This window comes from Salvia hispanica, chromosome 1, assembly GCF_029641045.1.
Source record: "Salvia hispanica isolate PSC_SH4W2 chromosome 1, Shi_PSC_v1, whole genome shotgun sequence".
Lineage (NCBI taxonomy): Eukaryota > Viridiplantae > Streptophyta > Magnoliopsida > Lamiales > Lamiaceae > Salvia > Salvia hispanica.
In genome coordinates, this window is record NC_142692.1 from 51,497,050 (window position 1) to 51,512,393 (window position 15,344).

General features: G+C 41.9%; 2 protein-coding genes and 1 non-coding gene across 4 annotated transcripts; all 3 read left to right on the forward strand.

Annotated features, from left to right (window-relative positions):
• The first annotated feature begins 6,079 nt into the window (after window positions 1–6,079).
• Window positions 6,080–11,325, forward strand: LOC125218916 (protein CORTICAL MICROTUBULE DISORDERING 2-like). Of its 2 annotated transcripts, none has more exons than XM_048120720.2 (4): window positions 6,080–7,351; window positions 7,538–7,834; window positions 8,274–8,365; window positions 10,163–11,325. In XM_048120720.2, exons 1-4 carry the CDS (start codon window positions 6,401–6,403, stop codon window positions 11,022–11,024), a joined length of 2,202 nt encoding a protein of 733 aa, XP_047976677.1. In that variant the 5' UTR covers window positions 6,080–6,400; the 3' UTR covers window positions 11,025–11,325. The 2 variants fall into 2 exon arrangements, with proteins under 2 accessions (XP_047976677.1, XP_047976678.1); XM_048120721.2 differs by having other exon boundaries at window positions 6,080–7,336.
• Window positions 11,326–11,512: 187 nt separating this feature from the next.
• TRNAE-CUC (transfer RNA glutamic acid (anticodon CUC)) lies at window positions 11,513–11,585 on the forward strand. The gene has a single exon. It is a non-coding gene; the product is annotated as a tRNA-Glu (tRNA).
• Window positions 11,586–14,275: 2,690 nt separating this feature from the next.
• Window positions 14,276–15,112, forward strand: LOC125199996 (glycerol-3-phosphate acyltransferase 1-like). The gene has a single exon (XM_048097815.2). It carries the CDS (start codon window positions 14,291–14,293, stop codon window positions 15,110–15,112), a length of 822 nt encoding a protein of 273 aa, XP_047953772.2. The 5' UTR covers window positions 14,276–14,290.
• Window positions 15,113–15,344: the final 232 nt, after the last annotated feature.

Sequence of the window (15,344 nt, forward strand, 5' to 3'; positions counted from 1 at the left end):
TTACACACTGACACCATGAAATAAAATCCAGAATTAGGAATTTGGGAATATATTGTATTTATATAATTTTTATTAATTAAAAATTATGGTTTAGATATATAGAGGCACATAAAAATACTATGTGCATCTCCATTCTTCATGCACATGCTATCGCGCTAGAAATGAACAACCTGTGGGTGCTCCGTCTCGTCACTTAACTCGGGGTTGAGGGACGGTTGGCGGGCTGTCTCGCCACGCGCCAGCGCCATGTGGAGAGCTTTGGTGTGCGGCGTGACGCCCATTCACCGGCCCGCGAGTGGCCGTCGATTTTTTGCTACTTTTTTTTAAAATATGAATAAAAAAAATAACCGTTTTTTAATGTTTTTTTCTGATTTTTTTTTTAGAATTTAAGGGTGCCATTTTTAATTTCTAGTATTTTAAATTTTTTTTTTTTTTTGTTTTAGGATTTTAATTATGTGTTTTTTTTTTGTTTTTTTAGGATTTTAATTATGTGTTTTTTTATATTTTTTTAGGATTTTAAATTGTATTTTTCTTTTATTTAATGAAGTGTGTTTTTATTAATTGAATTTGTTGGAAATAAAAATAAAAATGAAATTGAATGAATAGTTAAGAGATGAGATGGTTACGAGATGGATGAGTGCAGGTGGGGCCCATGAATAGTTAAGGGATGAATGATGTCTCTTAGTTAAAAGATGGGGTAAAAAGTGCAGTGGGGCCCATAAATAATGAAAAGATGGAACGATTAAAAGACGGTATTGAGACACGGATGCGGATGGCCTTAAGAGCATCCGCAATGGTCGGCTAGCGACCGGCTAGCCGATTCGTCGCGCTAGCCGATCGGCTAGCCGAACCATTGCAGTCGGCCAGCGGCAAATCGGCGAGCGCATCGGCGTGGGCTGGCCGATCGCTCGTCGCTAGCCGATGCGCTGGCCGACCGGCTAGCCGCCATTGCAGCGGCCCGATCGGCCAGCGGCAATTTCCGATTTTTTTTTTTTAAAAAAAAAAAAAAACCTATATAAACGCGATTTTCGTTTCATTTTCATTTGCACCACTTGTTTTAACGAGTTTTCTCTCTCTCTAACTTTCTGTACAAGAGCATTATCGAGCGATGAGTAACGCGGGTAGTAGCGGTGGTGGTGGTGGTGGTAGTGGTTGGGATGCTGAGGAGTACGAACGGAGGATGAACGAGGCTATGAATGCCTACATGGACCGCGAGATGGAGCGGTACATGCGTATGGTGGAACAGCAGGGGATACCTCGCCCTCCACCGGTTATCCACCACCGAGCAGTGATTGAGCGGGATCACGTTGCTGCACACCAGCGGCTGTTCGACGACTACTTTTCAGAGCACCCGCGCTTTCCCGCCAACATGTTTCGACGGCGTTTTCGAATGCGCAGGGAGTTGTTTATGCGCATCGTTGGCGCATTAGAGCGTCGCTATATGTGTTTCCGCTTCAGGCACGATGCGGCTGGCAGACCCGGCCACACACCTATTCAAAAGTGCACGGCGGCAATCAGGCAGTTGGCCTACGGAGGCGCGGCAGACATGTGGGATGAGTACCTCCACATCGGCGAGTCGTCAGCCCTGAAATGTCTGAAGGAGTTCTGTGGGGGCGTGATTGCCGTTTTCGGTGAGCAGTACCTTCGAAGCCCTACTCCCGAAGATTGTCAGAGTTTGATGCAGATGCACGGGGAGAAGCATGGGTTCCCCGGGATGTTAGGCAGCATAGACTGTATGCACTGGGAGTGGAAGAACTGTCCGACTGCCTGGAAGGGGGCCTACACGACCGGCTACAAGTCAAAGAACCCCACGATAATCCTCGAGGCCGTAGCTGATTACCGGCTGTGGATTTGGCACGCGTATTTTGGGGTAGCCGGGTCGAACAACGACCTCAACGTCCTAAACTCGTCTCCCCTCTTCAACGAGAAGTGCCAGGGCGTCGGTCCAGCCGTCTCTTTTGTTGCCAACGGCAACCGGCATGATATGGGCTACTACTTGGCGGATGGGATATACCCTCGGTGGCCGGTCTTTGTGAAGACGATCCGACAAACAAGCGATGAAAGGAAGGCCTACTTTGCGCAACGACAGGAGTCGGCGCGCAAGGACGTGGAGCGCGCATTTGGTGTGCTCCAGTCTCGATGGGCGGCAATTAAGGGTCCCACGCGTTTGTGGGATGTCGGATGCGTTTCCGAAATAATGTACGCCTGCATTATCATGCACAACATGATTGTCGAAGACGAAGGCGTACAACTGACTAGTTGGGTCAGTGACGATGAAGCCGGTCCAAGCCACGGAACGGCCACCCCTAGTGTACGCCAGGGGGTACCTCTCGATGAAGCCGGCCGCCTCAAGGAATTTGCCAACATGCGCCAAGTTGAAGCTCATATTCAACTCCAAAAGGATATAATTGAAGAGTTGTGGGCACGGAGGACTCGGCGATAGTTTTTTTTCTTTATTATTTTTGTAATTTTTTTTTTAATCTATGTAACTTTTTTTAAATGCATTTAATGAATTTTCCCGTATATGTGTCGTAAATTTAATTCCGTATTTTAATTCCGTAAATGTAGTGTATTTTGAATTATTTTTATTGCGGCTGGCCTAAATTTGATGTGGCAGGTGATTTTTTGAGTGTTGCTGACGTGGCAGGGGAGAGAATGGCTGGCCTATGGCTGGCCTATTAACCATTGCGGATGCTCGGGGTTGAGGGACGGTTGGCGGGCTGTCTCGCCACGCGCCAGCGCCATGTGGAGAGCTTTGGTGTGCGGCGTGACGCCCATTCACCGGCCCGCGAGTGGCCGTCGATTTTTTGCTACTTTTTTTTAAAATATGAATAAAAAAAATAACCGTTTTTTAATGTTTTTTTCTGATTTTTTTTTAGAATTTAAGGGTGCCATTTTTAATTTCTAGTATTTTAATTTATTTTTTTTTTGTTTTTTTAGGATTTTAATTATGTGTTTTTTTTTTGTTTTTTTAGGATTTTAATTATGTGTTTTTTTATATTTTTTTAGGATTTTAAATTGTATTTTTCTTTTATTTAATGAAGTGTGTTTTTATTAATTGAATTTGTTGGAAATAAAAATAAAAATGAAATTGAATGAATAGTTAAGAGATGAGATGGTTACGAGATGGATGAGTGCAGGTGGGGCCCATGAATAGTTAAGGGATGAATGATGTCTCTTAGTTAAAAGATGGGGTAAAAAGTGCAGTGGGGCCCATAAATAATGAAAAGATGGAACGATTAAAAGACGGTATTGAGACACGGATGCGGATGGCCTTAACAAAAGGCTAGATTGCTACATGTACTTGATTTCTAATAGAATCTCGATAAGTAGTGGATAACGTACATGGAGTATTTGTTTTGAACTTTCTGTTAACTGTAGGCACCAAACTATAGCTGCTATTCAATCTAATTAGGTAATTTCTTGATTCATCAATGTTTGTCTAGTTAATTTAAGTGGGTTTGCAAATTAAATTCGATTTTTTTTAACTTGGCACATATCCTTCGGTTTTAATTAAATGGTTGAGATTTTTCCATCACATGTATTATTATTAATAACAAATGCAACGAAAATATCAATTCGAATTTATGCAGAAACTACCAATTCATTAACAAATAAAATTCTAATCTATGAGAATGGGCAGAAAATTATAGTATACTATAAATTGAATTGGTACATTAACTCAAATCAATTACTCCCTACTATTTTATTTATTAATATTATTAAAATATATCCCAATTATTGCTACCATCCATATTATTGCAGTATAGTATTTCGCGTAACGAAAATAAAAGGTTCCCTCTACAAGAAACAAAATACAACGAAAGGTAATTAAATCTTTAAATATATATGAAGAACCGGAAAAACCCCTACAGTCCACCATTCCAATTTATAGTTTATCCTACTATTACAAAAATGCATGATCATATGAAAAATAATTTGTCAAATATATAGATATAGCTTCACGAAGTAAAAAATGGATTTTTTTCAATGACAAATACTTGAAAAAACTAATTCCATTCACAAAAAATGAGCAACGTGAAGTTTGTTGCTTTGTGCAGACAGAGACTTAATAATTAGTCCATATGATTGTTTTATAGTAGGTCATGCCTATGATTCATTTGTAAATAAAGAGATACGAAAAGGTAATTTATAACTATTGAGTAAGCCTCTTTTTTTTTACCAAAAATGGAAAGTTGTTGGAGATACATAATGCTATTTCATCCGTTTTCTTTTTCAGCAGAGTTTTCATAAATGTTTAATTGAAAAATAACTCTATCGAACGATGTAGTAGCGTAAAGTTAATTAATTGGACATTGTCGACCAATGGTTAATTTTTAATTGAAGTCAATATATTATTTCTTTCTCTCCAAAAATACATATATCCATATTTTTTACTCCACTCGTACTGGAAAAAATAAAATAATTTGCACTGAAGCCATGCAATAATTTAATCCCTAAAATCATGCTTCACCTCATATAAATAACATCCAAAATCAGACAATTCACACACGCGCAACAATTGCACAAACAAAGTCATATGTTCATATTAGTATGCACTACTGCAACGAGTGAAAACGACACTCGTACCAAACTCCAGGGCCAAATTGAGAGCTTGGATCCCCTATTGTGGCAAAATGAACAACAAGAGATGCTGTGTAGATCAAAGTCACCAATTTATGAATAAGAGAAAATAAAAAAATGCACAGTAGGAGATCCAAGTCCCCAAATCGAATACCAAAATTCCATTTGCAAAAGATAGGAAAAGGATGATTTTGATTGATTAGATGGATTCCAATAGACTAATTTTTTTTTGTTTGAGCACGTGTGTACCGAATCTGCCTTTGACGAAATTCGATTAATCGTGCTCAATCGGATTTGCGAATTAAGGCCGAAAGTCTTCCTATAGGTGACGGAATTCCAATAGACTATTTTAATTGCCGCAAACGTTGACCAATAATTGATCCAAGCTATCAATACCATGCTACTCTTATTTCACTCTTTTACTAAGTAGAAGTATAAAATATTCTACTCCACTAAGAAAAAATATACTGCTCTCTCCGTCTCAAAAAAAATGTCACACTTTTCTTTTTAGTTTGTCCCACAAAAGATGTCATATTTTCCTTTTTAGAAAAAGCTTTCTCTCACATGAATATAAAAATTAGAGGGAACATCTTTTTAAGTCCACGAACTTTGCCAAAGTATCATTTTAGATCCGTAAACTTTGAAAATATCATTTTAGGTCCATCAACTATGGGTTAATATTATTTGAGGTATTTTGGATTTTTTTTGGACGAAAATGCCCTTAAGACCTTCAAAGATCAATTTGGACAATTCTTTCGCTAATCATCTTGCGTCAGAGACATAGAATCCAACTATTTTTAACGGCACATTTTTATATTTAAATTCAGTTTAGATGTTAATTGATCTCCATTTTGAAATTTATCTCCAAATGACAATCCAAATTAATAGCTATCCAATTTCAAAATAAATAAACTAAATAGAATTCACTCATCACCTATTGCAAGTTATTAAAATGCAGTTTAGATTGAAAAAATAAAATAAAGTATCAAGTCCCAATTCACTATTATTAAATAATTAGTCATCTAATAATTGGAAAACTAACACATATTTTTTATGGCAAATTTTAATTATATTTAAATTCAATTTGGATGATAACTGAATTAAATAGTAGTAAAAATATTGTTGGAGTCTAGGTCTTGGACGCAAAATGAGTAGCGAAAGTATTGTCTAAATTGTCCTTTGAAGGCCTTAAGGGCTTTTTCGTCCAAAAAAAATTCAAAATACCTCAAATGATATTAACTTGTAGTTCACGGACCTAAAATGATATTTTCAAAGTTCACGGACCTAAAATGATACTTTGACAATGTGAACCTAAAAAGATGTTCCCTCTAAAAATTATATTTTCTCTCTCCTTTTAACACATAAAATAAAACCTCCTAAAATCCTGTGTCGTCTCAAGTGTGACATTTTTTGCGGGACGGAGGGAGTAGTACGTATGAATATACGCACACAACACGCAGTGAGTTGTAAGTCAGATAATCTAACTGAAACCAGAAAAAAAGGATGTCTGCACCAATCATTCATACTCTTCACTATTGCATGCTGTTTGTTAGCCTATTTTATTTGTCTTGCTTCCAAACCTTATTTTATTAATTTTTCCAATCAGGGCTGACGCCTTTGAAATGCATTTGCCTCTTCATCTAATTCACAAATGCCCTTTTAGTAACACCACAATAAATTAGGTATTGTTTTCCCAGCAATGAAGAATCACCGCAGATTTGGCTGATCCATATGCATCTTTGAATGAAGAAATTAATTGCTGTTTTTCGGTTGTCAACAACCATAAATGCATTTGAGGTTGGCTTGTGAGTGAAAAATGGCAACTTTAATCCCCGGGGTTTTGCTAAAGCTACTTGAGCACGTGAACACGGACGTCAAGGTCGCCGGGGAGCACCGCTCATCGCTGCTGCAGGTCGTCAGCATCGTCCCGGCGCTTGCCGCCGGCGAGCTCTTCCCCAATCAAGGCTTTTACCTCAAGGTATCCGACTCCTCACATGCTACTTACGTGTCTTTGCCTGATGAGCATGATGATCTAATTCTTAGCGATAAGATTCAATTGGGTCAGTTTGTTCATGTTGAGAGGCTCGAGGCCGCCTCCCCTGTGCCCATTCTCAGAGGCGTTAGGCCGGTGCCGGGCCGCCACCCGTGTGTAGGAACCCCTGAGGATATAGTTGCCACTCACTCTTTAGGATTCTTGAACAATAATGGCAATCCTTCTAGATCAATAGATAAGAGTAGATCAGGGTCCATCTCATCGGGCAATGTAGGGCTGAGGGATGGGAAATCGAATCCTTCGCCATTGGATGCTGGTTTGAAGAAGGCTCGTGGATTGGCTCGATCCAAGTCTCAGCTGTCGAAGCTTTCTTTGGCTGTGGATGTGAAGAGGGAGTCTGTTGGTGGTAAGGTGAAGTCCTCAGTCTCAAGGTCGATACCCTCGTCTCCCACCAGCTGTTACTCGCTGCCGACGTCTTTTGAAAAGTTCTCCAGTGGTGTTAGGAATCAGGCGAAGATCAAGGGGCTGGAGAGGTTGGAGAAGGCGAGTGGTGTTTCGGGGTCGAAGGAAAAGCCTAGCCCTCTTCGTGGGGCATATTCGAGTGGGAAGAAGGTCTCTAATGGGAACTTGATGAAGAATATTGTTCAAGGACTTGAATTGGGGCCAAAAGTATTGAGAAAAAGCTGGGAAGGGAATATGGATGCCAAGAATAGGGAGAGCCCCAGACTGAAAGTTCACAGGCAGGAAATTAAGCCAGATGTAAGAAGTAACTCCGTGAGTATCTCTCTCTCTCTCTCTCCCTTCGTTTCCTGGAAGAATCAGAAATTAAGCCCCAGATTTTTCTCATTTTTAAGGCTTTTGTCCTTATTTCATCTGCTTCTCTTCATGTTAAATATGGTGTGAATTATTTTTTCACAAATAATATTTCTTACATTAGCCATGTTATTCTTCACCGTGTAGGCACCAAGAAAATCAGTGAGCGAGAGATTGCCATCTAAAGAAGATAGCAAGCCTTCAAAATATACCAGAGATGAAAGCAACGTTAATGCATCTGTCAAGAAGGCTTCTGTTAATGGGGATGCACCTGGTGCTGTTAAGGCATCTGCACGAATTTCTATGGGAAAGAATTTATCTTTAGAAGTTGCTAAGAATGGACTGCCAGGAAATTTGGTCAAGGTTTCTGTTAGTAATCGGCGACTGACCGAAGCAAATGTTTCGTGGGCCTCACTGCCATCTACTCTTGCAAAGCTTGGGAAGGTGCGATACCTTGTTTGTTTCAATATTTTTTAACAGGGGCCTAGGTCTGATGACTTTCTAGAATATGATCCAGTTAATTTATGACCAAGTTTTCACCAGTGTGTGTAATATCTGTAAACAATCTGTTAGAAAGAGTTATGAGGTCTTATATTGTATGCCTTTCTGTTGGACATAAGTTATAGGTGCTGATGGTGGCTTTTAGTTGTACTGTAATGACAAATTTTACTACACACTGAAATTGAATGTATGCAATATGCTCATAATAATTTGGAATCTGTTGGGACTCGTGGAGATTCTCTTAGCTTAAGGTTTTCCATTCATGAGAAATGCTTGAGATGTATATTATCCTTACCGGCTAATTCGCATGAGCTTCTTTGTTAGATTTCCGGGGAATACTTTTTTTATTTCTGATTGTGAAACTTTCTGACCTGGATAACAGGAAGTCTTGAAGCACAGGGATTCGGCACAGACGGCTGCTGTAGAAGCAATGCAAGAGGCGTCAATTGCTGAAACTCTGCTTGGATGCTTAAGGTATTGTCTTTATAAAAGAAAAAACAACTTACTCCATCAAACTATGTATTTTGAGATTGCACATATATGAGAAAAACCAACATATATTACATATTTATAATATTGTGATTGCACAAATACCTACCGTACTATATGGAATTCAAATTTTCTCTAGTCATGTGCATTTAGGAAATTTTTTGTTCGGGTCAAGTATTGTTAGGCATCTCACTTCTATCGCAGTTTGAGCATATGGCTACCAACAGAATTTGTCATGACTAAATGCTTCCAGACACTACACATGTTAGATGATTATAAATGTTTTCTAGCTATGTTTTGTAATATTTGACCCATTATGAGCGCCAGTTCCTAACCTGGCGACTGTTTTGATTCTAAATGCAAAGAACTTTCTTTAAGCCTGAATATAAGTTTCTAGCTGTATTTTTGTTTTTCCGGGACAAAGGATCGCTCATGAGAAATCTGGAGATTCTTGATACTACTATATTTTTAGAAAAATGAAGAGTTAAGTTGTGGGGTTATACTTAGGAAGCATTATAAGGCTTAGAAGCCTGAAAAGGTAAGCAGGTATAGACTAATAATAGTAAAATTATTCAGTTCCTTTATGTTTTCAGTGGTTGATCTTTATAGGAGCCAAAAACACGATTTAACACACTGTATATTTTGTATAGTTTCAATAGAAAGGAAGCTTAGTGTTCTTTATGATACTTAACTTGAAACCCTACTGTTTTAATGCTGAATTGACACTAAAAGACCTTTGAATTTGAACGAAATTTCAAATGAAAAATATGCTTAGTTATATCCAAATCTGTTCTTTATAATAGTAACAAAAAGCTGCCTCGATTAAGTTATTAAGTTCAATGGGGTTCCCATTGGAACAATGAGTCATGCTACAGTGTGATTCTCCAATCTCTGATATGTCTGATACAATGAAGGTTTTTGAGTTCTTTGTGTTGCTATCCACTAAGCAACCTTAAATCTAATCATACACGTCCTCAAAGGTAGGCACCTCACAATCTTCAAAGGTTCTCTCAGTTCTTTCTAACCAAAGAGACCAGAACATTGCCTGCGGTAGTAATTAGTACTATGTGACTATGTTGTCATTGATCTAGGGATATATCTCCATTCTACAGTTTCATTTCTTTGAGTTCTGTATCCATTTTCTTTAAATGAAAGAGAAAAGCTCTTCATGGAAGTATGGCTCTTTTGCTTAATTACCAAAATTCAAGAAGACCGTATCAAGCTTGTGGTTTCAACTCTTATAATCCCAGCTCCTTGAACCCTGTACCATAAAATCAGAGCGATGGACAGGTGTAAAAGTATGTGGTTCGATCTAATCTTAGTCACTTCTCTTGTACACGATCAGGATGCTTTCACTAATCCTAGAAACAACTTACCCTGTTTTTAGAGTACAGTATCATTGTGAAAAGAAATTAAACTATAGAATTTGATGTTTCCTTAATCATTAGTATGAAAACTGTCCTGCACACTGCTATTCTCCCGGTTATCCTTTTTTCGACAAGGTGACAAGCACTCATATCTGAATTCTGTTTATTATGTATCTTGCAATATTGCTGAGGTAGCATTAAGAAAATGATTGTGCTTGAACCTATGATCCAGTAACTTTCCACAATTAATTTGAGATATGATGCACTTGTTTGTGCAATTTCCTGGGGATCAGAGTCCATCTATCTAGTACTTGATTGCTCTACATGATGTACGCATATTATCATATTTTCTTATCACGGAGAGCCTTGAGATAGTATAACTAAAGTTCACTCATCCATTGCATTTACTTGGCAGCACATATTCTGAGTTGAGTTTGTCTGCCAAAGAAGATAGCCCACAGCCTGCAGTGGATCAGTTCTTACATCTGCATGCACGGCTGAGCAAAGTGCACCTTGTTGCAGATTCTTTATTGAAAATTCTCTCTCATGATCCAGATAACGAAGAAAGTCCACCTGAAGAGGCATTAAAGGTGACTTCAGATGGGAGTAAACAAGCTGCTTCTTGGGTTAATGCTGCATTAGCTACCAATTTGGTTTCCTTCACGGTGTACAGAAAACCTGGCAGCCTCAGCCCGGTTGCATCATCGGCTCCCTCTCCAGTTTCAAAGACAAATACAGGTAGCCAACCTGTAATAGTCCTTGAAACCTCTGCTAAGAATACAGCAGCAGCTCCAAAAGCTCTTTCAAAACCCCGGCAGACAGCAAATTCCAAGAATGCTTTAGCTGGGGCACTGCGCAAGCCGATTGACGGGGTGGCTGTCGGTCAGAGCGTGAGAAATTCGCCTCCGATAGAGTGGGCTAAAGGAGATGGCCTTGATGAGGCTGCAGAGCTCTCTGAGAAGCTGCAGTTGGAGTCTCAAGATTGGTTCTTGGGATTTGTGGAGAGATTCTTGGATTATGATGTGGACACATCGGCTTTGTCAGATAACAGTCAGATAGCTGGAATGTTGAGTCAGCTGAAGAGTGTGAATGACTGGTTAGATGAAATAGGATCAAGTAAGGAGGAAGAGCCACCTCCCATACCCACAGAGACGATCGATCGGATACGAAAGAAGATATATGAGTATCTCCTGACTCATGTGGAGTCTGCAGCAGCGGCACTGGGTGGTGGTAGCACACGCAACTCTCCAACAAAAGAAGCAAAAGGAAGAAGGTGATATCAAACTAAGAAAATATGTGTAATTCATCTCCTCTTATTCTACCTGCCAAGCAGTTAGACACATCATATATTTAATGTGTATATAATTTTTTAGCAATGCGTTAGAGGCTCTCTTTCTTATTTAGGTCCCTTTTTGTCCTTTGGGTGGATGGAGAGAGGTTTCACTTTTTTCACAGGAATTGTTTATAAAGTGTTTTGCAGAAATTAGGAATTTGTTGACCTTTTAAGTGCAGTACTATACTCTTGTAGTGGGGCTTTTTATCTTATTTATATTGGTTAAAAAATGGTGATTAATTACATTTCCACCTTCCGAAGGCGCATATTGATGAAAATAAAAATAAAATTTTTATTTTTAGATTTTTGATACTATATCATATAGATGCTCAAACGATATGAAATTAATTACTATGAATTTCTGGGCAGTGTGCTTATTTTAACTCGTCATTAGATCAGCTATGATTACATTTATAGAGAAACATTAACAAATCCGTTGTAGTCTAGTCGGTTAGGATACTCGACTCTCACCCGAGAGACCCAGGTTCAAGTCCCGGCAACGGAATTTTTATCCTTTTGTATCCTTGTTTTATACGTATTAATATATTTTTTTGCTTATTGCTCACCATTATCTTTCGTCACACCCATTAATAAAATAATGATAATAGTACTAATTAAAAGTAGAATATGAATCTCACTAACACGTAAGTATATTAACTTTAAATGAAATGTGAATGGAATTAATAAGTAGAATGTTGAGCCATATTACCATTTATAGTAAAAATTAATCGGGACAGACTCAAATGGAAAAACGAGACTCCTTTCATGAAGAAAAAGGATGCACCAACTGACATGGCCAAGAGAGAAAATGCCGTAGTATCATCTCAAGTAGTAGCATAAAACTAGATGCATTCTTGACTGAGAACAACCAGAACCAAAGCAGGAAATATGCATGCATTTCAACTAGAATGAGTGAGTTAAATATATCACAAACTATAGAGGTTCACTGCAGAAAGAAATGCAGCCACAAACTAACTAAAGTTATTATGGTTGTCTCCTATGGCGCCCTTCCCGTTCGCCCGTCGGGCGCCATAGTGTGCGGGAAGGGCGCCCACGCCCGTCCCGACTGCCCCTGCGAAGAGCTCGCCCCTCCCGTCGACGGGCGAGTGGGACGGGCGCCACTGTGGCGAAGGTCGCCCGTCCCAACTCGGACGTCCGACATTTTTTTTTTTTTTTTTTTTTTAATTAATAAATAATAAACTCTATAAATAGGGCTCCCCCAAATTCATTTCATTCACCCCACTTGTGTTAACAAGTTTCTCTCTCTCTACACATTTCATTTCTACTACAATGGAGTACAACAGAAACTCCCCCACCACGAGCGGAGGGAACACACCCTCGATTCCCATCGGCGCGGAGGGAAATGTTGCGGGGATGAATCCCCAAACGGGGATGAATCCCCAGATGGCGGGGATGGGCGGTATGCCGACGATGACTCCCCAAATGTTCTACAATATGTACACTTGGATGAGTCGAATGGGTCAGATGATGCCGGGGGCAGCGGGTATGCCGGCAAATATGTCGGGGATGGGTGGGACTGCGGGGATGGGCGGTATGCCGCCAAATATGGCGGGGATGGGTGTGACTATGCCAGGGGCAGCGGGGATGGGCGGTATGCCGCCAAATATGGCGGGGGTGGGAGGGATGGTGCCCGGGGCAGTGGGGATGAGCGGTACGCCACCAAATATGTCGGTGAGTGGGTCGATGCAGCACAGGAGCCCGAGGACGCCTGGGGAATCTGTCTATCGTCCATATATAGATTTGTTGGCCGATGACTCCCCTTCTTCTGTTCCGGAGACTCAGTACGCCGGCATCGAGACATTCTCTTTTGAGGATCTGGGGCTATCGCCGATCCGTGAGACTCCCCAGGAGGAGGCGGGGCCTGTAAGGGGCCGGAGAAAAAGCAAGGCCACGGCCAGGAGCGCGGGTAGGGGCAAGGGCAAAGTCCCGAGCTCTTCCTCACACACGGGGATGGGAGGGGAGGAGGGTGTGGATGAGACTGAGCGGAGGACGATCTGGACCGTGTGGGAAAATGCCGCGCTTGCGAAGGCATGGGTCGGTGTTGTAGAGGATCCCTACACCGGAGCGAGCCAGTATGTTGACCGAATGTCGCATCGCATCAGTGCCGCCTACTGCGCCAACAAACCGCCTGGGGCGAAGCCTCGCATCCCCGAGATATGCCGGAAACAGTGGCTCCGGTTGAGGCCTAAGCTCAGTCGTTTTGCCTCAATCTACCAAAACAACATGCGCATGGTATGCAGCGGCATGTCTGAGGATGATGTGCGGAGACAATCCTTAGCCCAGTACCCCAACAAAGACTTGGGGATCAAAGAGTTTGACCAGTGGGAGGCATTTCTCGCGATCAAGGACTCGCAAAAGTTTGCGGTTGGCGTCGAATCGGGCTGGAAGCGGACGAAGATCAACTCTTCCGGTGAGTACAGCAGCAGTGCTGGTTCGCACGAGCTCCCCGAAGCCGATGAAGTGGCCCCGCTACCACGAACAGACACTCACCGTTGTCGTCGCCCGATGGGGCATCAGGCTGCGCAGCGGATGGCGAGGGGAAGCGGCAGCGGGTCCTACGAGGTCGAATCGGAGGTCCCCGCCAGAGAAGATGACGACAGCCTCGCCCGCGCGCAGCAAACGAAGACCCTGATGCAGATCACTTTGAAGTGGTATAACACGCACGATCCAGTCTTGAGAAGGCTGTGCAAGGAGATGGTCGACCGATGTCGGCGCGATTTAGGGATGCCGCCCATTGATGATGATGGCGTCGAGATCGGGGGCGGGGACGTCGGAGGTGGCAGCGGCACGGGCGACGGGGACGAGGACGAGGAGGAGGAGTGAAAGCCGAGGGGATTATGTAATTTTATTTACTATGTTTTTTTTTTAATTATGTAATTTTTTTAAATTATGTAATTTAATGTAATTTTCGTATTTCCCGTTCGTATTCGTGTCGAATTTTATTTCCGTGAATTTACATTGTGAATTAATTTAATTGTGGGAAGGGCGAGTGGGAAGGGCTAGTGCAATGGGAAGGGCTAGTGATGTGGCAGTGGAATGGGAGGGGCTAGTGCTGACGTGGCATGGGAAGGGCGCGTGGGAGGGGCGAATGGGAGGGGCGCCGCCGGAGACAACCTAAATGAGGCATATTTTTTGTGAACATATAAACAGGAAGCATATGTTATAACAGGAGACGACGACGTGGCAAAAATGTCAAGAAGCCGTTATCCGAAACCCCTAATTTTCCACGACGGTCGGCTGGCGTTCCTGCCAACGCCAGCCGCGAAGTTATGGATGTTCACATGGCTCCCCGTAGGGATCCCCATTGCCATCTTGCGTCTCTTCATCGGCTCTGTTTTCCCCTGCCACCTCATCATCCCCCTATGTGCCGCGACCGGCATGGACCTCCGTGTCTCCGGGCCCACGCAGCCCGCCAACGGCAACAACAAGGGCAAGGGCATCCTATACGTCTGCAACCACCGCATCGTCTACGACCCAGCCTTCCTTACCGGCGCCCTCCGCAAACCCCTCACTACCGTCACCTACGGCCTGAGCCGGACATCGGAGATCATATCGCCAATGAAGATCGTGCGCCTCACGCGCGATAGGAAGCGCGACCACGATACGATGCAGCGGCTGCTGGTCGAGGGCGATCTCGTGGTATGCCCCGAGGGGACCACGTGCAGGGAGCCGTACCTGCTCCGGTTCAACTCCCTTTTCGCGGAGCTCGCGAACGAGATCGTGCCGGTGGCAGTCGACTCGGAGGTCAGCATGTTTTACGGAACGACGACGACGGGACGAAAGTGGTTGGACCCGATTTTGTTCCTAGTGAATCCAAGACCGGTGTACAGTATCCAGATTCTCGACATGGTACCAAAGCAGCTAACGTGCGCAGGGGGGAAGACGAGCCACGAGGTGGTGAATTATATACAAAGGGAGTTGGGGAAGGCGTTAGGGTTTGAGTGCACCAGTCTCACGAGAAGGAATAAGCATTTGATGATGGCCAGCAACTATGGCAAGAACAAGAATTGATGCAATATTCTGATTATTCTTGTTTTTTTTTTGTGAAAATTTATTAATGGTTGCTTGTTATAATCACATTAGTGTTTTTTAATTTTATGACTGGCTGAGCATATATACTTTTGCAAAATAAGATGTTTGAGAAATCATTTCATGGACAAAATAAATAAAAACAATTATCAACACGAGGATTTAACATTGAAAATGCTAAATAGAATTTAATTTGTCATTGATTGTGGCATAA

Coding starts and splice junctions, on each gene's coding strand:
- LOC125218916 (XM_048120720.2), top strand. CDS start 6,401: ATGGCAACTTTAATCCCCGGGGTTTTGCTAAAGCTACTTGAGCACGTG. Junction 7,835..8,273: donor CTCTTGCAAAGCTTGGGAAG/GTGCGATACCTT, acceptor CCTGGATAACAG/GAAGTCTTGAAGCACAGGGA. Junction 8,366..10,162: donor ACTCTGCTTGGATGCTTAAG/GTATTGTCTTTA, acceptor TTTACTTGGCAG/CACATATTCTGAGTTGAGTT.
- LOC125199996 (XM_048097815.2), top strand. CDS start 14,291: ATGTCAAGAAGCCGTTATCCGAAACCCCTAATTTTCCACGACGGTCGG.